Source organism: Saimiri boliviensis, chromosome 11, assembly GCF_048565385.1.
Source record: "Saimiri boliviensis isolate mSaiBol1 chromosome 11, mSaiBol1.pri, whole genome shotgun sequence".
Classification (NCBI taxonomy): domain Eukaryota; kingdom Metazoa; phylum Chordata; class Mammalia; order Primates; family Cebidae; genus Saimiri; species Saimiri boliviensis.
In genome coordinates this window covers 109,908,654-109,933,436 of record NC_133459.1, presented here as the reverse complement: position 1 = coordinate 109,933,436, position 24,783 = coordinate 109,908,654, and the positions used below count along the sequence as shown (strand labels likewise).

At 41.3% G+C, this 24,783-nt stretch overlaps 2 protein-coding genes and 1 pseudogene across 3 annotated transcripts in view; 1 reads left to right on the top strand and 2 right to left on the bottom strand.

Moving 5' to 3' along the window:
• Nucleotides 1-24,783, top strand: part of RTCA (RNA 3'-terminal phosphate cyclase) — an 81,380-nt gene that overhangs the window by 32,641 nt on the left and 23,956 nt on the right. Inside the window, exon 11 of one of the 2 annotated variants that reach the window (XM_039460831.2) lies at nt 669-4,285. The exons of the other annotated variant lie outside the window; for it this stretch is intronic. Within the exon in view, the coding sequence (XP_039316765.1) occupies nt 669-731 (63 nt within the window). The 3' untranslated portion in view covers nt 732-4,285. Of the gene's footprint in view, nt 1-668; nt 4,286-24,783 lie in introns of those variants that run through there. 2 annotated transcript variants of the gene reach the window in all.
• On the bottom strand, nt 1,854-2,209 carry LOC101046018 (elongin-B pseudogene; annotated as a pseudogene).
• On the bottom strand, nt 4,422-5,475 carry LOC101045703 (ubiquitin-like-conjugating enzyme ATG3). The gene is given in 2 exon segments (XM_039460856.2): nt 4,422-4,775; nt 4,777-5,475. Coding segments are annotated over 2 exon segments (945 nt in total). The 5' UTR covers nt 5,383-5,475; the 3' UTR covers nt 4,422-4,436.

The following is a 24,783-nucleotide window of genomic DNA, read 5'->3' as shown; positions in this document are numbered from 1 at the left end:
CTGTAAGAGTTTAGAGAAATTGGAGTTCAGCAAGTGGAACCACTGGGGCAACCATTTCTGAGGCATAGATGGATCTGTCCTACCAAATCATTCATGGGCCTTATTTTGAGTTTTCTGCTCTGTGTTTCATGGGTCCCTAAAGTCAATCATGACCAAAATACTGATTTTGATATTTCACTGGTTATATGCCCATGAATCAGTCATGGTTCAATCAGGAAAACAAAAACCACAGTTGATACTGTAAGCAAAGGTGGGATCTTACATAGGAAATTATTATGTAGTTGTTGGAAGGCTGAAAGAGGAATGACAGGACGATGAGATAACTAAAGATGAGTAAGTGCAAGAAGCAGTTAACACCCTTGGGGCTGGGGAAATGAAAGGTAAGAGTAGTGTTATCAGAGTGCAACCTGACAGGTGCCCATTTGGTGTAGGTGGCATGGCCCAGTGGGTGAGGGAGCACAGTGGGACTAGTATTGCTACTGTCAAGGGAGCACAGCAAGGATATTGCCAGGGCCAGTGACGGTGCTGAAAGAAGCTCAGTGCCATAATTTGCTGCTGCTGCCGCGGCCGCCATGAGAGCAATCCTGACAGGACCTGGGAGCAGGGAAAGTCCTCTCTCCCTTTCTTCTCTCTCTTTCAAAGCTCCACCCAGGGTTTTCTTTTTGCAGAACCTAACCAGAAGCCAGGTGGCAAGGGAGTCTGGAAATTATACTTTGTACACCCAAACATGAACCAGAGTTTCGAAAGGTGTGCTTGAAGCTGACAGTAAGTAGCCAGCAGAATCTATCCTTTTGGTCATTCAGCATCAACTTATGTGTTTCTAATAATAACAATAGTATCTTACTGCTTTTGCTTAGCAAGATAACAACTGTCTTCTTTACAGATGTTTCTCTCCTCTTCCTAAAAAAGAGGGCCCAAAGTGTCAGTAGTCACTATATCCATATCTGCGTGATGTCTGTTTTATGTAATCTTACCTAAATATCCTCACAGACAAAATTGTAAGGTTAACCACTGATAACAGTCCTGGTAAAAAATATAACGGGGACAATGAAGAGGAGGGGGAAATAAGTAAATATGTGTCAATATATACATAGCAAGCAAGGAAGAAAATTACATAATTATTATAATCCTGGGTAGTCATATCTGCTATGTAGTCTGTTTCCTTTGCCATTAGCTGGCCCCACAACCAGTCAGAATTCTTTCCTGGTGGGGTGATCCAGACCTTCACTTCCAAAGGGTCTAAATCTTAGTGGTCTGTTTTTATATGTGTTGCTGTGGTTTTGCCCTGCCTTTTGTTACTGGATTTGATAGTATCCAGAAGCACCTTGCAGAATGTCCTGGGCTCTAAACATAGTCTGCTGTATCTCTATTACTGTAGCAGCCACTCAATTTATCCTTAGTAATTGGAAGCAATTACCCTGGCAAAAACAATGATCCCTCCTTTGTTAGTCATTTCAGTAGCATGGAAGTTTCATCTTCCAATTCAGTGGAGCCATTGTTGTGACCTCTGATGGAAGCATTCTTCCTTTGAGAGCTAAAACTTCTAAACCAGCAGCAAAGTTGCAGAATGGAAAACAAAATTTTGCTGGTTGGTAGTTAACTATAATCGTGGAGGAGCCACTCCCACTTCCACCCCTTGATTCATGTATTCTGGTAGTGGAAGAAAGAGTACCCTATATCATTTAATCTCTGTTTCTAAGAATATCCTCTATCCTATAGGATAGTGCCCTAACCTTTCAGAATGTTGACTCCCAATTGGCACTGTAACAGAAACTTTAGTAAGCTGTTTTTGTGTGTGTATTTTTTGACTCCCAAATACCTTTTATTGGGGGGAATGGGCCTCTTGGGGGTCCTCACTGCACAGCTTGTTCATTGGCACTGCTTCCCAAGACCTGGGGCTTCATCAGTTCAGGCAGCTTGGATGGGCTGGAGAACAGCTCAATGCACAGGGTCTCGAAGGTGTCATCTGCCCAGAAGGACAGCGCCACTGTGGCTGGGGCCTATGGCTGTGCTGTTTGATGGTGAAGCCATACTCGCCCAGTGGCTTGCCATCATCCAAGAGTTGGTCGTCCTTGTACAGCCGCTGCTCGTAGGGCGGCTGCTTCAGGATGCCCACAACGATGTGCTTCAGCTCAAACACCATGCTGGACTCCTTGGCATCCGTGAAGATGGTGGGCTTGTGGTGCCAGATCATGAGGAACACATCCATCATTGGCGGCTCCAGTAAGCTGTTTTATCAGCCTTGCTGCTTCTGAGAGATGTCATGTGTGGCAAGACCAATAAACTATGGGCATGAGCTCATTGGTAAACTTCTTTAGCTGAGAAACGAGTTCCTTGATCACAAACAGTATTGTGTGGAACACACATAAGCCCACAAATCATCATTATAGTCATCTGTTGATACATAACAAATTACTCCCAAATTTAGCAGCTTACAACAATAATTAGGCTGGGCACAGTGGCTCACACCTGTAATCCCAGCGTTTCAGGAGGCCAAGGCGGATGGATCACCTGAGATTAGGAGTTTGAGACCAGCCTGGCAAACATGGTGAAACCCCATCTCTACTAAAAATACAAAAAATAAAAAAATTAGCCGGTTGTGGTGGCAGATGCATGTAATCCCAGCTACTTGGGAGGCTGTGGCAGGAGAACTGCTTGAACCTGGGAGGCAGAGGTTGCAGTGAGCCAAGACAGCACCAGTGCACTCCAGCCTGGTCAACAAGAACAAAACTTCATCTCAAAAATACAATAATTATTATTTCACAATTTCTGTTGATCAACAATCCAGGAACAGCATAGCTGGGTGGTTCTAGCTCATGGTGTCTCATGAGGTTGCACTAAGCCACTGGACAGAGCCACAGTCATCTCAGTTACTTGAATGGCATTGAAGGATCCGCTTCCAACGTCACTCACTTGGTCGTTTACAGGGTTCAGTTCCTCAAAGTTTGATGAGTTGAGAGCTTCAGTTTCTTGAATGCCACATGGGTCTTTCCTTAGGCCTTCTCACAACATGGCAGCTTGCTTTCTCTAGTGTAAGTGATGAGAGAGAGAGAGAGACCAAAATGGAAACCAAAGTCTTTAAACCTAATCTCAGAAGTGATATTCCATCACGTCCGCCATATTCTATTAATTAGAAGCAAGCCACCAGTCCAACTCATACCTAAGGGAATGGGATTACTCAAAGGCATGATTAGCAGGAGGTGGAGATCATTGGGGGTCATTTTAGAGCATGCCTACAACAGTTACACTGGATGAAGCACAGACCACTAGGATTTCGGAATAGATAATTCTTTTCAGAAACAGATTTTGGTTTTCTACTGGGCCCTGGTAGAGAGTAAACTTCTGGTAATGGGACATCTGGTGATCACATGTTCTGAGCTACCCATGGTAAACTGGATGTTTTCTGAACCACCAAGATAGAACATTGGTTGAAGGCATCAGCAATCCGATATCAAGTGAAAATGGTATGAATGAGATTCAGTGCAAGCAGATCCTGAAGTCCTGAAGATGTAAGTATGTTACATGAGAGGTGGCTTGATTTCCTACAGCACCTATTCTTGCTACAGTGCTGTCTCTCTAATTACTCATTGTGGGGAGTTCCCAATCACTAGCTGACTGAGGAAGAAAAAGCTAAGGCCTGGTTTACAGATGGTTTTCTACAATATATTTGGCATCAACTGGTTGCAGATGGCCGCAGCATTACAACCCCATTCAGGGATGGCCTTGTAAGACTGGTGATGGGAAATTCTCCCAGTAGGCAGAACTCTGAGCAATACATTTAGCTGTTCACTCTGTGTAGATGAAGAAATGGTCAGAAGTACAGATATTTTGATTCATGGACACTGACTGAGAGTTTGGTTGAATGTTGGTGACTCAGAAAAAAAGGTTTCGGTAGATTGGTGACAAAGGTCACCAAAGGTTAGGGGAAGAGATAGGTGGATGACACTTCCTAAAGTACATGTTGAGCTCATGCACAATCCTGATCCCTTCCACTGTGGGATGCCTGTTTCTGAGTGCCTACCTTGTCAACAGCAGGGACTGCCAAGGGAGACTTCTACACAGGATTTTTATCTGGGAAAGAGGAGAAGACTACCTCTTGGCAGGTTGGCCACAATGGAGGAGGTAGCTGTTTGTTCTCTGTGAATAACTTTAATCAGGATATGGATTTGTCTTCCCTGACCACAGCGCTTCTGCCAGTATGACTATCTGGGTATTAATGGATGTTTGACACAATATTGCTTCTGACTAAGGAGCCCATTTTTTTGTTTTGTTTTGTTTTTTTGGTAGTGGAACATATTTTTATTTAATGCATAAACATGTAAGTCCCTTTATTAGAGAAACTGTATATATTGATGAATATGGTTAATGGTCACATCTATGGGTTAATTTTTTAAAAATCAGAACCAATCATTAGGATAGATTTGATGCTCTCTCCATTACATTGTGAAGTGTCTTGTGTAGTCATATTCTATTGTTGGAATGACAGCTTGTACAAATTTCAAGAAAATAAGAAGATACATATGAACTCCAAGTTCTCCCCCTCCTTCTGCAACAGTCTCAATGATTTTCTTCATCACCTCAGCATGCCTGCATGGGTGAACTGAACACATGGGAGGTGGTGGGAGATGAGGGTGATTTTCAATGGTCACTGTTTTCTTCACATGATCTTGACTGATGTCTTCATACATGTGCTCAACTGTTAAAGGCTGCCGTTGCTCATCATAGCCAAATAACCATAATCGTGGAGTTTGGTAATATTTATCATAAGTGATGTAAAAGGTCGTAAGTTCTGGTTTGCAAAATAGCATCTTCACCACCAGCATCAGTTTTGGCTTTACAAGCTTCTACTATTTTCCTTGTATCTAGGGTAGCCTCATCTGTTTCCAACAATCCACTCTCTTCATATTCTTCCATATCAGCAGCTTCTCCTTCATCTTCCTCTTCTTCCTCTTCACATAGTGCTGAGCAATCTTGAAGCTTTATAGTGTCCTTGTTTTCCAGTGTGATCTCTTTAACTGCTTCAGTTATTCCTGTAATACCTGTGTTGTGATATGTATCTACCCATCCACCATCACCATCATCTTCTTCAATGATAGCTTCCAATTCATCTGAATATTCCATCTGTTTGCACCGCTTATAGCACGGCACATTTTTGGTTACCAAAAATTGTTTGCCTGTTGGTAGGTATGCCTTCACTTTCAATTCTTCCCCTGTAGCCCATTGCCAGGTTGGACAGTGGTGGACTAAGTGATCTCCAGCGGCCACAAACTCTTCTGGGGTGATTACACCTGTTTCCTTAAACTTTGATTCCTTGAGGACCGGGGTCAGGTACTCAGCCACTTCCAGCGCCTTTCCCTTCACCGTGTTAATCACATTCTGCATCCTGGGGCCGGAGTAGCGGCCGGCCCCGCGACGGGATGGAAAGGGGAGCCGGGTCAGGTGCCAGGGAGTCAGAAAATGTCCCCGCTGCCGCCGTCTCGCATCAGCACCCTGCCAGGAGCCCATTTTTAAGTCATCCTTATGTAAGGACAATATATCAAAATGTTAAAAGTAGTTGTCGAATGGGCATTAGAGTAATATATGTATTTTACTTTTTTAAAAAAATTTCCAAATCATCGTGTGTCTGGAACAATAAAATACAAAGGCCATTTATGATAGTTTTATAACTGCACCCCTGGGAAATTGAGTTCAGTTTCCCTAAGAAAAGATTGCTTGGACTGGGCACAGTGGCTCACACCTGGAATCTCATCACTTGAGAGGCTGAGGTGGCCAGATCACTTGAGGTCAGGAGTTAAAGACCAGCCTGGCCAACATAGTGATACCCTGTCTCTACTAGAAATACAAAAATTAACCGGGCATGGTGGCACATGCTTGTAATCCCAGCTCTTTGGGAGGCTGAGGTGGGAGGATTGCTTGAACCCAGGAGGCAGAGGTTGCAGTGATCTGAGATGACACCACTGCACTCCAACGGGAACAAGAGAGCAAGATTGCTTGGAGATTGCTCTGATATTTACTTATTTCAGAGATGGGGTCTTGCTCTGCTGCTTAGGCTGAAATACAGTTGCATGATCATACCTCACTGCAGCTTCAAACTTTTAAGCCCAAGCAAAACCTTGCATCTTAGCCTCCCAAGTAGCAGAGACTACGGGTGCATGCTACCCCACTATGCTAATTTTAAAAAATTTCTTTCTGTAGGGATGGAATCTTGCTATGTTGCCCATGCTAGTCTTGGAGCTCCAGGCCTCAAACTCTCCTCCCACCTCAGCCTCCCAAACGGCTGGGATTACAGGCGTGTGTCACAACACCCAGCTGATCTTAATTATGATTTCAATTTTATTATTTTCAAACCACTCAGTCAAAGGCTATTGCAGCCTCACTCATAGGAACAGGGATATTGCTCTATAATCTCAGTGATCCTCAAACTTCAGTGTAATAAGCATCTTCAGGAGATACAAAAATCCCTGTTTACTCTTCTACCCCAAGAAATTCTGAGTGAGAATTTCTGGGTGGGACCCAGGTATATTTATATGCGTATATTTATAAAAGGACCTCCCAGTGACTGCCTCTGGCTTAGGTGGTCCACACAGACCCTTTAAGGAGCACTGCTCTAGATTTACAGGCAGCTCCACGGCTGGGAAAAATTGATGAAGAATTCAAGTAAGACTTGGAAAGAAACAGGTGCCAGTTGTTTTGTTGTCAATAGAATCAGATTCCAGAAACACAAGTAGAAGGACAACCCCAAATCCCTTTTGCCTTGATTAGCATTGATTCAAATTGTAGCACGTCACTGCACTCACGTTACCAATCTAGGTATGCAGAGCAGTTTTCTATCTGCATGAGAAAAGCCACACAGCATAATGGGTGCTGGTATCAGATTATGCTTTCACTACCATATCACAGCTGCCTCCAAAGCCAGTGGAGACAAATAGATCTGAGTCTGAATATCAGCTTCACCACTTTTTATGTTTCAACTTTGGGTGGGTTTTTCATGAGAATAATATTTAGCTGTTACAGAAGTATGACTTGAGTCGAATTACTTAATCATTTTATTTTATCTTTTTTTTTTTTTACTAAGATAATCTGAGGCTACAGTATACTTAATTTTTTTAGACTTCAGTTCCTTGTTAAAGAGAACTGCAATCCCTGTTGTCCTTTCCAGCTCTAAATTTTTTCATATATAAGGATACTATTTCTCAAGAAAAAACACTCAGCTATTTTCAGAAAACATATAATCACAATGTTGAGAAAAAACCCATTAAAATAACTGCTTTATTGGGAAGAAAAAAAATCTAATACTTAGTATAGTCCTAAATTGAATAATGTCGGATAAGGCAGTGATTATTTTGGCAAAATGAGCCTACACAGGAAGCTGTAAGGGTCTCCTAAATGAAGGGCAGTCTTTGGACCTGCCCCTAAGAGCTGCCTTATCAGGCCGACTATGTGAATGTCCTCTGGGGAGTTTTGTCATGGAAAAAGAATGTCCAGTGATGAGAAACTGGACTTCTGTCACACTCCGACCCTGAAGTTAGGGTGTATGAAGAGTGTGGATGATGCTAAATTCCTAAGGAGCCTTTGAGCCGAAATAGGGCATACAATCTCATCTCCTGTCTGATGTGTCTCAGATTTCCCTATTCTCTGTCCATGACAGAATATAAAGGGAAAAGATTTTCCTATCAAAGACCAGGAGCCTGGATTCTTGCCTTTTCCCACCTTCTCTCACTCTTTCTGGCACCTACTTTGTCCACTCCAATGCAGTGTAGGTTTATGTGGAAAACTGACCTTTATAGAAGAGTGGGGATTCTTAGGTACAAACACTTGAGTTTTTTTCCTCAGGTGAACTTCAGATTATTCAGTTGGCTTTACACAGTTATTAAAGCCCCGTGTTATGCACACTTGCTGGAAAGACTGGTAGGTTTAAAGGACTTTTCTTGGCATTCCATTTAGCTCTTAGGTCTCTGATACGGTTTGGATCTGTGTCCTCGCCCAAATCTCATGTGGAATCGTAATCCCCAATGCTGGAGGTGGGGCCTGGTGGGAGGTCATTGGATCATGCGGGTGGATCCTTCATGAATAGTTTTGCACCCTCACTGTGCTGCCATCCTCATGGTAGTGAGTTCTCACGAGATCTGCTTGTTTAAAAGTGTGTAGCACCTCCCCTGCTCTGGCCATATGAAGTGCTCACTACCCCTTTGTTTTCTGCTATTATTCTAACTTTCCTGAGGCCTCCCCAGAAGCCTAGCGGATGCCAGCATCATGCTTACTGTACAGCTTGTGGAACTGTGAGCCAATGAAACCTCTTTGTAAATTACCCAGTCTCAGGTATTTTTTTATAGCAGTGTGAGAACAGACTAATGCAGTCCTATAATAAGGACCTGCCCTTCGGGTTATAGTTACTCCAGCGGCCCTTTCCCCCCTCCATACTGGGGAACTTTCTGTTCCTTGGAGAACGGTTTTTCTCACCTTGGTAAATGACAGACAGCATCACTGAATCAAGACGAAACAGAGTAAGTAAGCCTGATCCAAAAAACCTCAATGCCAAGGCTGAGAATGAAGCACAAAAGGAAATGGGAGATCTACCCTTGAGTCACATGGTAGGAAAAAGTTCTTGAAAGTCTGAGCTCATGGGGCAGTTACAGGTTAAACTAAGAGAGCACTCAGGAAGCCAGAGGCAGACATAGAGCACCACAGACAGGAAGACCTTGAAACCAAGCCCAGGTCTACTGCAGAAAGGCAGCCCCGAGTAGTGTTCTCTTTTGTCTGTCTTGCTGAATTATTCTTGTGTGAGGGACCTTGATGACTTAACTTTCCCACACACGCTGGTCCAATGCAAGGTCTAAAATCTCACCTTCCCTTCTCTGAGAAAACAGGATTCTATCCTGTTATCATTCAGATCTATACTCAGGCTATTGGTAAAAACTGCACTGATAATTCCTCTTTAGTTTCGCTGATACACCCTTTCTTTTCCTTTTCTAGAGATACCACCTTTTCTTTTACTCCTGCATTATCCATAAAGATCCTGAATAGCCTGTTTTCCCCTGTCTCGTTATTTTTGTTTCTTCTGTCAGGCAGTGTCTTCCTAGTTAACCACCTTTGTAACTGAACTATTGTCATGCTTACTTTTTTACAGTGTGTGGCTATTTTGGTTACTCTCTCTTTTTTCTTCAGACAGGATCTCACTGCATCACCCAGGCTGGAGTGCAGAGGTGTACCATGGTTCACTCTAGCCTCCACCTCTCAAGCTCAAGCAATCCTTCCACTTCAGCCTCTTTCGTAGAGAAAATATTTTTTGTGGAGACAGGGTCTCACTATGTTGCCCAGGCTGGTCTTGAACTCCTGGGCTCAAGCAATCCTCCTGCCTCAGCCTCTCAGAGTGCTAGGATTACAGGCATGAGCCATCATACCCAGCCTTATTTTGGTTATTCTCTTAAAGTTTCCCCCATTTTCTCTTGCAGACATTTTTCTGTAGCTCATCACGTCATTCCTTGTTTCTCTCCCATTATCAGTCCATTTGGACAAAGTAGAGATCTGCAGCAATTCTCTTGGCTCAAATAGCCTTTACATTATGATCATCTAATTTGAGAAACATTTTACTGTCTTGGATTGGAACAGTGTATTTCAAACTGCATGTTCTCTACAAGAGTTATTTTATTTTATTTTATTTTTATTTTTTGAAACAGGATCTTTCTCTGTCACCCAGGCTGGAGTGCAGTGGCGTGAACATGGCTCATTGCAGCCTTTACATCCTGGGCTCAAACAATGTTTCCACCTCAGCCTCCTGAGTAGCTAATACTACAGGTGTACACCACAGTATTAGTCAGGGTTCTCTAGAGGGACAGAGCTAATAGGATATATGTATGTATGAAAGAGTTTATTAAGGAGAATTGACTCACATGGTCATAAGGTAAAGTCCCATGATAGGCCTTCTGCAAGTTGAGTAGCAAGGAAGCCAGTGGTGGATCAGTCCAAGTCCCAAAACCTCACAGGTAAGGAAGCCGACAGTGCCACCTTCAGTCTGTGGCTGAAGGCCTGAGAGCCCCTGGCAAACCACAAGTGTAAGACCGAAAGTACAAAAGCCAAGAACTTCGAATCTGATGTTTGAGGACAGAAAGTGTCCAGCACAGGAGAAAGATGAAGATAAAGGCCAGAAGACTCGGCTCCTTCCACCTTCTGCCTGCTTTATTCTAGATGTGCTGGCAGCTGATTAGATGGTGCCCACCCAGATTGAGGGTGGATCTGTCTCTCCCAGCCCACTGACTCAAATGTTACTCTCCTTTGGCAGCACCTTCACAGACACACCCAGGAACAATACTTTGCATCCTTCAATCCAATCAGGTTGACAGTCAATATTAACCATCACAATCACCATGCCAGCTAATAAAAAAAAAAAAAAAAAAAATTCTTTTTTTAGAGATGGAGTCTCACAGTGTTGCACAGGCTGTAAAATAATTTTTAAAATTTTTTTTCTAACTCGATGATTATTTTGAAAATTAATAAAATTAATATAAGTATATTTAGGATGATCTGAGTGCCTATTTTATAGCCAAGTACTGTCACAAAAATTTCAATATTCCAAGTTGCACATGTAAATGTAGAAACATCAACGAGAACAGGGGGTAGACTAGCTATGTAAGTGATGAATTCAAACTAAGTAGAGGCTGAATGACATCATAGTGCATTGTACAGATGAATGTTTTTCAGTAATTCAAATACAGAGAACTAAAGGGAGAAGTGAGTCAACACAGCACAAACAGTAAAAATCTGCCAAACTAAAGTCGATGTCCCAGAGCAATCAGTACCATGTTTAGTTTAAACAAAATCACAGAATTAGTGATGTTAAATTAATGTAATTAATTTAAATTTTATTACTTTGTGGATTTATTACATTTATAAAAAATTTTAAATGCTTTTTTGTTGTATGAGTTATATGCATCAGGAATTTAACTGTTTTCTATTTGTAGGTATTTCTATAACATAAGAAAAACAATTTTTTAGAATTCTGCTTCCAGCTAAGATGGATTAACAGGATTTAGAGGTACTCTTCTATTTGGAACAACTTAAAAAGTGAACAAAATATATGGAACAACACTTTTCAAGATATTAGACATCAGGCAATGAGGAGTAGTGTTCCCTGAGATATGAGAAGTAAACACATCTTTCCCCTCTGTGAGGATAAAGTTGAGTTTCCCCTTCCATGGCACAGGGAGGGGACACTCAAGTAGAGCCTGGTAAACTCCTTGAGTTGAGGATGTTGACTGAAAGCTTGAGGAGACCTGTGTGGCTAGAATTCTGAAGAGAGGAGAGTTACGCAGAGAAGTTCAGAGATCTGCAGAGGGTTCCCTTCAAATATTTAGCAGATTACTGGAGAATGGATGCACATGAGGAAACTCCCTGAGGCTCCGAAAGAATCACTCAAGAGTTTTTCTTTTTTAAACCTCCCTAGTGCTGGAGCACCCAAGAGAATTAGAGGGAATAATAATGCTTGCACAGGGCTAGAAATATGCCTGTCCACTGACCACTCTCATCCCCCAGATAAATTAGAAAAACCCGTAATTCATGGAATTGTGTTTAGTGCTCAGTACAGCCATGCCTCAGAAGTGGGGAATAATTAGCTCTAGAATAAATGCTGATCTGGGCTTTGCTAGCAAACTTAACAGAGAGATCTAAATAGGGCAAACTATTTCCTTGTAACTTAACTGTGGCCGAGAACCAACTTCAATGATGTTTATAAGAATAAAAAAAAAAAAATCTGTCCCCCAACAAGGTAAAAAAATACAATGTCTGGCATCTAATCAAAAATTACCTGGCAATCATATGATGCAGGAAAATATGACCCATAACTATAAGAAAAATAATAGAAAAATCTAGAATTGGCAAAGATGTAAGAATTATCAAATAGCATGAAAATAGTTATTATGACTATATTCCATATGTTCAAAAAGCTAATGGAAAGACTGAACATGTTAATTAGAGACATAGAAGATATGAAAAGGATCCAAATAGAGGTTAGAAATGAAAACTATAATATTTGAGATGAAAAATGCACTGATAGCATTAAAGACAAATTAGACATTGTGGAAGAGAATATTAGTAAACTTGTAGACATAGCAATAGAAATAATACAAAATGAAAAACAAAAAAATAAAATTTAAAATGTAAACAATATCATTAAGCTGTGGGGCAACTTTAACTGGTTTAATATGCAGGCAGTCCCTGACTTACAATTTTTCAACTTTACAATGGTGCATAGGTGATACTTATTCAGTAGAAACTGTACTTTGAGTACCCACACAATCATTCTGTTTTTTTATTTTCAGTAGAGTGCCTAACAAAAGATATTCAACACCTTATTATAGAAAAAGAATAAAATGTTAGATGATTTTGCTGAACTGTAGGCTAATGTAAGTGTTCTGAGCCTGTCTAAGACAGGCTAGGTCAAGCCATGATGTTTGGTAAGTTAGGTGTATTAAATGCATTTTTGACATGATACTTTCAACTTATGATGGGTTTATTGGGACATAATCCCATCTTGAGTTGAAGAGAACTTGTATATGTAATTGGGGACCCTAAAGAAGGGGGAATAGAAAAATATTTGAAGAAATAATGACAATGTAACTAAATTTGATTTAAAAAATATAAACCCACAATTCTAAGAAATTTCAACAAATCCTACATGTAAGAAGCAGAAAGAAAACTATACCAATGTATAAATTGCCCAAAATCAGTGACAAAAAGGAAATCATAAAAGCAGCCAGAAAAGGAAGGCATGCTGCATACAGAAGAACAAAGATAAGGAGGACAGCATATTTCTCTCATAAACAATGCAAGCAAGAACTAGAGAAAACATCTTTAAAGTACTGAAAGAAAAAAATTACAAATAAGAATATTTTCTCAAAATGAAGGTAAAACACTTTTTTAGACCTACACAAGCTGAAAGAATTAAACACCAATAGACTTGCACCACAAGAAATGTTAAAGGAAGTCCCTCATGTGGAAGGAAATTGATAACAAGGAAACCTGGAACCACACAAAGGAAGAACAGCAGAAATGCAAACTCCATGGGTAAATACATACTTGTTTTTCTTATTACTTGAAGCCCTTTAAAAGAGAATAAACTGTTGAGGCTGGGCATAGTGGCTCATGCCTGTAATCCCAGCACTTTGGGAGGCTGAGGCCAGCGGATCACCTGAGGTCAGAAATTCAAGACCAGCCTGGCCAACATGACAAAACCCTGTCTCTACTAAAAATACAAAAATTAGCCTGATGTGTTGGAGTACATTTGTAATCCCAGCTATTCAGGAGGCTGAGGCATGAGAATTGCTTGAACTCAGGAGGTGGAGGTTGCAGTGAACCAGGATCACACCCTGCACTCCAGCCTGGGTGACAGAGCGAGAATCTGTCTCAGAAACAAACAAACAAATTAAAAATAAATAAATAAAAGAGAAAGGACAGTTGAAACAAAACCAATAAAATGTAGTTTGTAATTTATATAGATGTGAACTGTATGACAACAGTAGCACAAAGGCTGGGAAGAGAGAAATGATAGTGAGTATACCATAGTAAGTTTCTTAAGCTATATGTTAAGTAGTATAATTGGTTCTGCTTCTGTAATTGTGCTTTGGCTGATATAGGTTCTATAAAAAAAAACTTGTTGAGATTTTCAATGGAATTGCATTAAATCTATAGATCCATTTGGAATCTTCCTATTCATAAACATGGTATGTCTCTCCATTTACTTATGTCTTCTTTAAGTCTTCTATAAGAGTGTTGTTATTTTTTCCATCAAGAACTGCTACTTCTTTAGCTTTTCCCAGTTACTTTATATTTTTGTTACTACTAAAAATGTCTTTTTATTTATTTTTGAGAAAGGGTCTCACTCTGTCACCCAGGCTAGAGTGCCATATGACCATGGCTCACTGCAGTCTCGACCTCCTGAGCTCAAGTGATCCTCCCACTTCAGCCTCCTAAGTAACTGGGGCCACAGGCACATGCTGTCATGCCTGGCTGATTTTAAAATGTTTTGTAGAGACAGGGTCTTGCTATGTTGCTAGGGCTGGTCTCAGACCCCTGGACTCAAGTGATCCTCCCACCTCGACCTTCCAAAGTGCTGGGATTTCAGGCAAAAATCTTTTTTAAAAAAATAGATTTTATTTTAGCTTTAGTCTTAGTTTCCCAGCAAAATTTTATGAAAGGTGCAGAAATTTTCTATATACTCCTCACTCGCACATATACACAGTCATCTCTGTGTGATGGCTAATTTTTTGTGTCAACTTGACTAGGCTAAAGGATGCCCAGATAGCTGGCAAAATATTATTTCTGGGTGTATCTGTGAGGGTGTTTCTGGAAGAGATTAACATTTGAATCAGTAGACTGAGTAAAGAATAACAGATTGACTAATGTTGATGGGCATGAGCCAACCCACCGAGGGCCCAAATAGAACAAAATGGCAAAGGAATGGCAAATTTCTTCTCTCTCCTCTTGAGCTGCGGCATCCATCTTCTCTTGTCCTTGGACATTGGAGATCTTGGTTCCTGGGCCTTCAGACTCGGATTGAAATATGCCACTAGCTTTTCAGCTTTTCTGATTCTCCAGTTTGCAGACAGCATACCATGAGACTTCTTGTCCTCAAGTAATTGAATGAGTGAGGGCCATATTAAATCTTCTCATATATGTATGGGTTTTCCAGAGGAATAGAATTAATGGGATATACATAGAATCAATGGGATATACGTGTTTATGTATATGTAGGTATACATATATATATGCCATTGATTCTATTCTTGAGAACCCTGATTAGTACACTCCCCATAGCAGCATCCTACACCAGAGTGGCATGTTTGTTACAGTTAATGAACCTACAGTTATAAATTATTACCATCCTAAGTCCATTGTTTATGTAAGATTCATTCTTGGTATTGTTTCCATGAGCTTTGACAAATGTATAATGACATGCGTCCACTAGGATGGTTGTTGTAGGTAGTGACTAGCTAGGGCCAGTGTCACAGGTGGTAAAGGTACTTACCAAGACAATCATAGGTAAAGAAAGACATGTTTGTTAGAGAGGGTATGAAAACATGTTGCAAGGCTGCAATGGGCAGCACAGCAGAGAAGGGACTGTCTGCAAAGAGGCAGGTGCTGGAGGGAAGTTTTATAGTGCTGGAGGCAGGTACATGCAAAACAGATCATTGTGCTAGTGGTTGAGGTCACTGTGCCTAGGAAGACTGTTATATGCTCAGGTTGTTTGTGATTAGCCATCTCTCAGAACAATTGTCCATTGTTCTTCCCTACCTGGGGTTCTTTCCTTTTGTTGCTTACTCATCAGGACTCCACAATGGTATCATACAAAATAGTTTCATTGCCCTAAAATTCCTCTGTGCTCCACCTATTCATCTTTCCCTCCTTTACCCAACCCCAGTCTCTGGTCACCACTGATCGTTTTCTTGTCTCCATAGTTTAGCCGTTTTCAGAATGCCTTTTTCAAAAGCTATACTGTATAATTCTAATACAGTATAGCTTTTTCCAACTGGCTTCTTTCACTTATTGAAATGCATTTAAGTTTCTGGATGTACCAAAGCTTATCCATTTACCTACTGAAGGACGTTTTGCTTGTTTCCAAGCTTTGGTAACTATTAATAGAGCTGGTATAAATTGTTGGGGTACACTCAGGTTGGGTGGCAAAACATTAGGGAAATAAGAGGGAAAGTTATAGTTTATAGTCTCAAACCTTTTGGAAGGCCAAAAAGTTTTATTGGGACAGGCTGAAGGCAGCTGGCTAATTTACATTAGATCAGGGAAAACATAGAGACAATAAGAGGCTTTCCCATTTAGGTCTGTTTACCCTGCATCCCTTTGTCTCTACTCTGTTTACTCACATAAACTGTGCTGGATGGCCCTCTTAGGGGAAAAATCAAAGGTGAATTACCCATTAATAGTGTTTACCCTGGGCCCTGGAACCTAAAGCTTTTATCATTTGTAAAAACACTCTTTTAACCATGTTAATAATCCACAAGCATGTTAACTTAAAACCTCTGTTATGAAATCTTTACTAAATAAATGTAAGAATGGGACAGGGGATCTTGGTTGCTTAGCTGCAGTCACCCTCTGAAAGCAGCTGACGGCCATCCCTAGCCCACTTGAATCACTGAACCAGGTGTGAGGACAAATTTATTCATCCATCGTTGAGTCAGGGTCTGCAGGACAGACCTCTGCAGGTGGTGATTGACATCTCAATAAATACCCATGTACAGTGTTTTGTGTGAACATAAGTTTTCAGCTCCTTTGGATAGGTATCAAGAATGTAATTACTTCTTATGGTAAGAGTATGTTAAGTTTTGTAAGAAACTGCCAAATCGTTTTCCAAAGTGGCTGCACCATTTGCATTCCCACCAGCAGTGTCTGAGAGTTCTTGTTGCTGCACATCCTTGTCAGTATTTGGTGTTGTAGGTGTTTTGGATTTTGACCATTCTAAAATATGTGTATGGCTGGATATGTTTCTGAGGTTCAAAGAAAAGCCATGCCATCAACTCTAGAAAAGACCTAGAAGTTAGTAGAAACTCAAAATATGTTTATTCAGCTGATTTCATGCAATTACTAGGGAATGCACATTCTTTTTAAGTAAACATGGACATATATGAAAATTGCCTATATACTTATTCATAGAACAAATTCTTAAAAGTTTTCAAAGAATGAATACCAAATAGAACACATTGGCTGACATCAGTGCATTTAAGTTAGAGATCAGTAACAGAAACATACCTTTAAAATGCTGTACATTCAGAAATTAATCCATGGGTGAAAGAGGAAATCACAACAGAAATCAGAAAATACTTATGACTGAATGATAATAAAGATTGTATAAGTAAACACTTGTGGGAGGCAGCCAGAACACTACTTAAAAGAGACATGAAAAGATGCTTGATCACATTATCATTATGGAAATGAAAATGAAAATCCCAAGGAGATACCATATTGCGCTTATCAGATGTTGACAAAAGTTTTTTTTTTTTTTTTTTGAGACGGAGTTTCACTTTTGTTACCCAGGCTGAAGTGCAATGGTGCGATCTCGGCTTACCGCAACCTCTGCCTCCTGGGTTCAGGCAATTCTGCCTCAGCCTCCTGAGTAGCTGGGATTACAGGCACGCACCACCATGCCCAGCTACTTCTTTGTATTTTTAGTAGAGACAGAGTTTCACCATGTTGACCAGGATGGTCTCGATCTCTTGACCTCGTGATCCACCCGCCTCGGCCTCCCAAAGTGCTGGGATTACAGGCTTGAGCCACCGCGCCCGGCCTTTTTTTTTTTTTTTTTTTTAAGAGACAAGGTTTCACTCTGTGGCCCACGCTGGAATGCAGTGATGTGATCATGGCTCACTGCAGCCTCAAACTACTGGGCTCAAGCGATTTTCTCACCTCGACTACCCAGGTAGCTGACATTACAGGTGTACATCATCATGCCCTGAAAATTTTTAATTTTTTTGTAGAGATGGCATCTCTCTATGTTGACCATTATGGTCCTGAACTCCTGCTGACATAGAATTCTTTTGATGCCACCTTGCCACCTGGAAAACTCTATGGCTGGCAGCTCCTCTGCCTGAGTTTCACTTGTGACTGCAAGGGGGTGGTATAGTGTGTCATAGCTCTGGCTGAGGGAGTCCCAAGGTCTGGACCCTGAGAAGAATTGTGGCTCTTGTAGTCCAGTGAATGGGAGCATGTCACTGCCCACTGCTTGGTGGGCCAGCCAGGAATGTTTCAGCTCATTCATGTTACAGCTTGTCAGCCCTACCATTCTGTTCTGGCCTGAGGCTCTTGGGCTGGCTCGGCCCTGTCATGGTTTCTTACCATGTGGGATGGCTGCCCAGTGCCAGTGGAGGACAGGAGGGCTACAATGTTACAACTCCTTTTGCACTTGGTGTTTGGTGGGTCCTGGGTTCTTGTCCCGCCTCCAGGAAGAATGAGGTTACATGGACAACGAGAGAGTAAGCAAGGTGGAGAAGGGTTTTATTGAGCAACAGACCAGCTCTTGACACGAGAGGGACCCAAAGTGGGTAGCCCCTATCTGAAGGCAGGGTAGTCCCAATACCCTGAGTCTGGGGTTTTTATAGGCCCAGAGTGGAGGAGTGCATGCTGATTGGTCCATGAGTGGGTCTGGAAAAAATGCCATTTGGGGGCTGGGTGTGGTGGCTCACGCCTGTAATCCCAGCACTTTGGGAGACCGAGGCAGGCGGACCACCTGAAGTCAGGAGTTCAAGAACAACCTGACCAACATGGTGAAACCTCATCTTTATTTAAAAAAAAAAAAAAAAGCCATTTGGTTGGCTAAAAGGCATCAAAATGGTTCTCACTCCAGGTCATGGTCTCTACCTAGAACTAGCAGCCCAGTTTTCAGGCTTCAGGCTGTCTCCCCTCCCCTCTCTGCCTGGGAATTTGTCTGCCTTCTGCTACTATTACTGCCTCAGCCTCCCAAGTAACTGGGGTGACAGGTGCACACCACCACACCTGGCTTTTTTTTTTTTTTTAATAAAAGACAGGGTAGTCAGGCTGGTCTTAAACTCCTGGGCTTAAGTGGTCCTCCCACCTTGGCCTCCCAATGTGCTTGGATTGCAGGCCTAAGCCATTGTGCCTGACCAAATTTTAAAACTTGTACTCTTTTAATATATGTAGTGTTTGCAAGAATGTGGAACATCAGGAACGTTCGTGTGTTGTTGGTGGAAGTGTAAATTAGTCTATCACTTTGGAACAAAGGTTGATATTCCTCAGGAAATTTGAAGATGTACATGTCCATAACCCAGAATTCCTTTCCTTGATATATAAACTATGAACTCTTGTATGTATGCATCAGGATATATTTACAAGAATATCTATAGGAGCATTATTAGAAATAGCTTAAAACTGCAAGCAGTTGAAATGTGTATTGATAGAAGAATGTCTAAAGAAAGGTAGGTGTTGTCATACAATGGAATATTATATGGCAGTGAAAAGAAATAATCAATGCCTTACTGCAACATGGGCAAATAGCAAAGCAACTTTGAACTGAGAAGGCAAGTCACAAAAACACATAATCAGTGTAATTCCCTTCATGAAAATTTCGAAAGCATGCAAAAACTATACATGTATTTTATTGGAGTGCAATAAATTGATTCTAAGACAATGGGAGAATTCAATATCTAGAAAAGCAATCACTTTTGGGTAGAAGGAGGTGTTGGGTTCAGCAGACTTGACTAAGTGATGGATGAAACATGTACACGGACACAGGCTTACCAGTCAGTGCAGCCAACACACCTCTGCCAGAGTCAGCAAAGGTCTTGATAGCTGGTGGCCTTCACATTTATTTGGTACAGATTAAATGACAAAGTTCTCAAGTAAACACCATTAGAGGGTAATTAACATTGCCAAACCTAGTAGAAAGCGGTCAAGCACCGCCCCCGCTCTGCCCCCACCACCACCAAGATCAAATATCCGTCTTAATGTCTGTCCTGCTGGGTTTCAGATGTGTGGCCCCTTTCTGTTGTTTTCTCCCCTTTGGATTGAGAATATCTACCCAATGCTTGTACTCCCATTGTGTCTTGGAAGTAAATAAATTGCTTGGGATTCTACAGGCTTATAGGTGGAAGGAATTTGACTTGAGTCTCAGATGAGACTTTGAACTTTCGACTTCTGATTTAGTCAATGCTGGAATGAGTTAAGACTGGGAGACTATTAGGAAGGGTTGATTGTATTTTGCAATGTGAGAAGGATGAGAGATTTAAGAGAACATGGGTGGAACGACACAGTTTGCATGTTTGTCCCCTTTAATTCTCATGTTGAAATGTAATCCATGACATTGGAGGAGGGGCCTGTTGAGAGGTGTTTGAGTCATGGAGGCAGATCCCTTATGAATGGCTTGGTGCTGTCTCCACAATAATGAGAAAGTTTTTGCTCAGTTCATGTGAGATCTGGTTGTTTAAACGAGTTGTGGCATCTCTCCCCCACCTTGCTCCCATCTCCCCATTTCACGTGCCTGCTCCCCCTTTGCCCTCTGCCATGACTGGAAGCTTCCTGAGGCCCTCAGCAGAGGCAGATGCGGGTGCCATGCTTTCTGCACAACCTGCAAAACTATGAGCCAACTAAATTTGTTTTCTTCATAAATTTTAAATTTATAAAGAAATTACCTAGTCTCAATGCAAGAATGAACTAACACACAAATCTTTTGGGTTTATCCTAGGCTGGGATGGAAGTGAGGCAACTGCCCTCTAGTTAAGACTGACTCCTGCTGAGGTAGAACATGGCTGCTAGGCTTGCCCCTTCAGTAGGGCTGTAAGTTGGCAATGACCATGATTCACGTGTTTGATATGACAGCACGAAGAAACCATAAACCACTCCCTGGCTGATCCTAGTGGCTGCAGCCGCCCTGCTTTAAAATTGTAAAGTGTGGTTGATCTTTGACACTCCTTTGTGCCCTTTCTGCATCTTTTCTTGCCAGCATCTTCTCCTGTACATAATCCTACACACATGTGAGCTAGTCCTCAGCTAGCTGCAAAATGATAAAGCCTTAAATTATTAACCCTCCAAAAGGATTGTGTGTGTGTGTGTGTGTGTGCGCGTGTGTGTGTGCATGTGTGTGAAAGAGAGAGAGAGAGAGAGAGAGAGAGAGAGAGAGAGAGAACATGTTTAAGAGACAGGAGTCTAGCTATGTTGCCCAGGCTGCAACTCCTGGCCTTGAAGTCCTGGCTTCAAGTGATCCTCTTACCTTAGCCTCCTGAATAGGGATTCTGTGTTGTCATCAAGAATTCTAAAAATCAGAAAGTCCTTAAAACTAAAAAAAAAAAAAAAAAAAAAAAAAAAAAAAAAAAACAACAACAAAACAAAACAAAAGACTCTAATCGTGAGCATTATAATGCTCTTTTGCATTACGCTATTTGACTAGTTACTAATGCTGATCCTGCCTCTTACTTTACAATGTCATTTATATAATATACAATTGTGGTTATTTTATTTAATTTTTATTCATACCTTTCCTTATTTTATAAAGTATTTATGGTGACTTAAACACAGACCATAAAATGATAAACTACAAATAAGAAATTAAAAATCAGGCCCAGAGAAATAAAAACTACAGTTGAAATCATGATCAGGCATAAGTAGAATGCAAATGAGCCACTAGAATTGAGTTTCAAATTTGTCCTAGGATTCCTAGTGAAAGTGAAAACAGAGACATGATATGTTACTGGTTATTCTCCCCTCGACTTCCCTTCCAATATCTCCCAAACCCTCCCCTCCCCAAGCCCTCTATTTCCTTAATGGAGTATGCAGCTTTTCCTAACACAAGAAGAAATTTCTCACATGGTGCTATGAGCTTTTATTATCATCACTAATTCTACCTATCTTTATATAATAAAGGGCACAAAGCCAAAAAGAAAGTAGTTGTAGTTGAATCAAAATTGAGCTAATGGTTAACTTGTGCACTGAGTATGAAGGCAACAGTGAGTGTAAATGACAAGACTCAAGAGACAAATACAAATACAAATAATACGTATTTGTTTAGCAATTTATTTCTCAGTAGTAAATAGGGATTTAAGAATCCTCATTTGTGTGCTTTGGAAATATCATGCAATCACCTAATAAAATTGCATCATTTTTTGGTTCATGTGAAAATAGTTGAAGGAATGTTCACTTGGTAATTCTGTCTGCTGAACTTTGTGATACATGCATTATTTCACAGTGGATTTAAGTTGCTCTGCTCTCTGTATAACTTCATATCTTCATTTAATGGGCCACTGGGGAAATAATAGTAATTTTTAAGGAAAAGTTTTATTCAGAATGTTAATCATGAACTTGGATGAAGAGAGTATATTGGTTAAAACAGTAATAAACATGAAGTTGGCAGTGTTATTTCAAACAATAAATGACAGACTCTGGGTCTCATTCCATCTTGGGCCCTGTAAATGACCGCATCACAGGAGATCTGAAACATGCTAAAATCCAGTTAAATGCCTGTCTGGGGGATTTTTCTGGGCCACTTTCTGTTCTAAGCCTCTGTCCTTTGCCTGCTGTATGATGCCCCCGGATCTGCCCCTCTCGTACCAGGATTAACTGCAATCATTCTTTCTTACTGACCTATTTGGACATAATTCTCCAGCTAGGTCCTTGGCACTGTATCCTGGAGATAATCTGTGATCAGCCTTTGGCTCCACACCCTGAAGCTTTATAGAACGGGTGCTCCTGCCTTCCCTTGCTCCTGAGAGCTTAACTCAGCTTGGCCTAGTTGGCCATGGTTCCTTACAGTACGTAAGCGTGTGGGAGTGTGAGCAGTCTTTATCTCCTTTGTGTATTGACTGGAGTCTAAGAGGGAGGAAACTGAAACACTACTTCATGTTTATTTATTTTGAGATAGGGTCTCACTCTGTTGTCCAGGCTAGAGTGCAGTGGCCTGACTGCAGTTCACTGCAACCTTGACCTGCTAGGCTTAAGCAACCCTCCTGCCTCAGCAGCCGGCTTCTGCCATCATACCTGGCCTATTTATTTATTTATTTATTTATTTTGTAGAGACAGGGGTCCCTGATGTTGCCCAGGCTGGTCTCGAACTCGTGAGCTCAAGCAATTTTCCTGCCTTGGCCTCCCAAAGTAGGAGGGCCTTTACACTGGTATTACAGGTATAAGCCACTGTGCCGGCCCAGAGTTGTTTAACAAAACAAAACAGAAACCTTAAAGGTGTATTCAGTCATTGAATCATTCATTCCTCATTCATTCATTGTCCACTATGTGCCTGGCAGTGAGATTACAAACGCTATCTTCACAAGAATTGAAATAATATCAAAGGAAGAAGTAATTTTAAGGTAGCTTTTTGGGGGTGTGATGTATTTACTACTTAGTTACATAGTGAACATAGTTGACATTCAGGCAAGAGTGATATGACAAAGATAATGTGTCCTTAACAACAGCTATTAATTGGTTTCCACGGTGGTTCTCAAACTAGGGATTTTGCTGCTCCATGAGATATTCAGTAATATCTGGAGACATTTTTTGGATTCATAACTGTGAAAGTGCTACATAGTGGTTAGAAGTCAGGGATGGGCCAGGCGCGGTGGCACGTGCCTGTAGTCCCAGCAACTCGGGAGGCTGAGGTGGGAGGATCGCTTGAGCCCAGGAGTTCTGGGCTGTAGTGCGCTATGCTGCTCAGGTGTCCGCACTAAGTTCGGCATCAATATGGTGACCTCCCGGGAGCTGGGGACCACCAGGTTGCCTAAGGAGGGGTAAACCGGCCCAGGTCGGAAACTGAGCAGGTTAAAACTCCCTTGTTGACAGTAGTGGGATCGCACCTGTGAATAGCCACCGCACTCCAGCCTGGACAACATAGTGAGACCCTGTCTCTAAAAAAAAAAGCAAAGAAAAAGAAGTCAGGGATGCTGCTAAACATCCTACAATGCACAGGAGAGCCCCCATAATAAAGAATGATTGAGTCCCAAATGTCGGTAGTATTGGGGTTGAGAATCCCCGGCTAGTGCATGTGTACATATATATTAGCGTATATATTAATTTGAATGTCTCTGAGAAAGCAACTCTCAGGAAAGCTGCCTTTGGCTTAGTATCTACTATTATTATTTTTATTTTTAATGGCTGGCATTAACTGAGCACTTGGTATAGGCCAGGCATTGTGGTAAACACTTTAAATTGATCACCTAATTTAATCATCAAAACCTGCTAGGGTGGGTATTATCATTAGCTCTGTTTTAGAGATGGACAAACAGGTGTGGTGGGATTAAGACACTTGCCCAGGATCTTCTTGATGATGAGTGCCAGAGCAGGGTTGAGCCCAGGATGTCTGACTCCTGACTCTTTACCGCCACCATCTGTCTAACTTCTGTAACTCGGGTGCCAGGCTCTCCCTTCAACTGTTCCTTATAATCCCAGCACTTTGGGAGGCCGAAGCGGGTGGATCATGAGGTCAAAAGATCGAGACCATCCTGGTCAACATGTTGAAACACCATCTCTACTAAAAATACAAAAATTAGCTGAGTGTGGTGGCACGCCTCTGTAGTCCCAGCTACTCAGGAGGCTGAGGCAGGAAAATTGCTTGAACCCAGGAGGTGGAGGTTGTGGTGAGCTGAGATCGTGCCATTGCACTCCAGCCTGGGTAATGAGCAAAACTCCATCTCAAAAAAAAAAAAAAAAAAAAAAAAAAAAAAAAGAAATTGCTTTAGTGATCTATTGGTTATAGGCTTCTGTTAGAAGCCTAAAGGGAAAGGCACTTTGACATAATGAGAGAGAAGTCAACACAAATTTGGGAAAAAAGAATTTCACATTTTAAAACATCAACACCTAGTTTATACGACTAATGGTTTTCCCACGTGATTGTGCAGCTGACAAATTAATCAGACCCAATTAAACAGAATCAACCAACACTGTTAGTCGTATCTAATTCAGCTATAGTGGTGTTGATGCAGAATAAGCCACAGTACCATAAACAGCAGAAGCAAGCTAATAGGCCTGAATGCACTCAGCTTTCATTATTTGATACTTTATTATTTTGGGTTTACTTTTCATTATTTTACACTTCTGCTTTATTAAGAACTTCCAGACAGTGTCTGATAAAAAAAAAGATCAGATTGCACTTTTCATCAAATTTGGTGTTTTCTGAAGGCAAAGCAGTAGCCCACTGTCATCCATACCTTTACTTGCAATACAGTGAACACTCCTCAAGTATAATTTGATCTAGTTCCTGAACCCCATAATCTAACTGATAGAGGGTAACTGAACACCAAGTCTGCCCATGTGATAGAGTGGAATTCTTCTGTCTTCTCACCTGAGTAC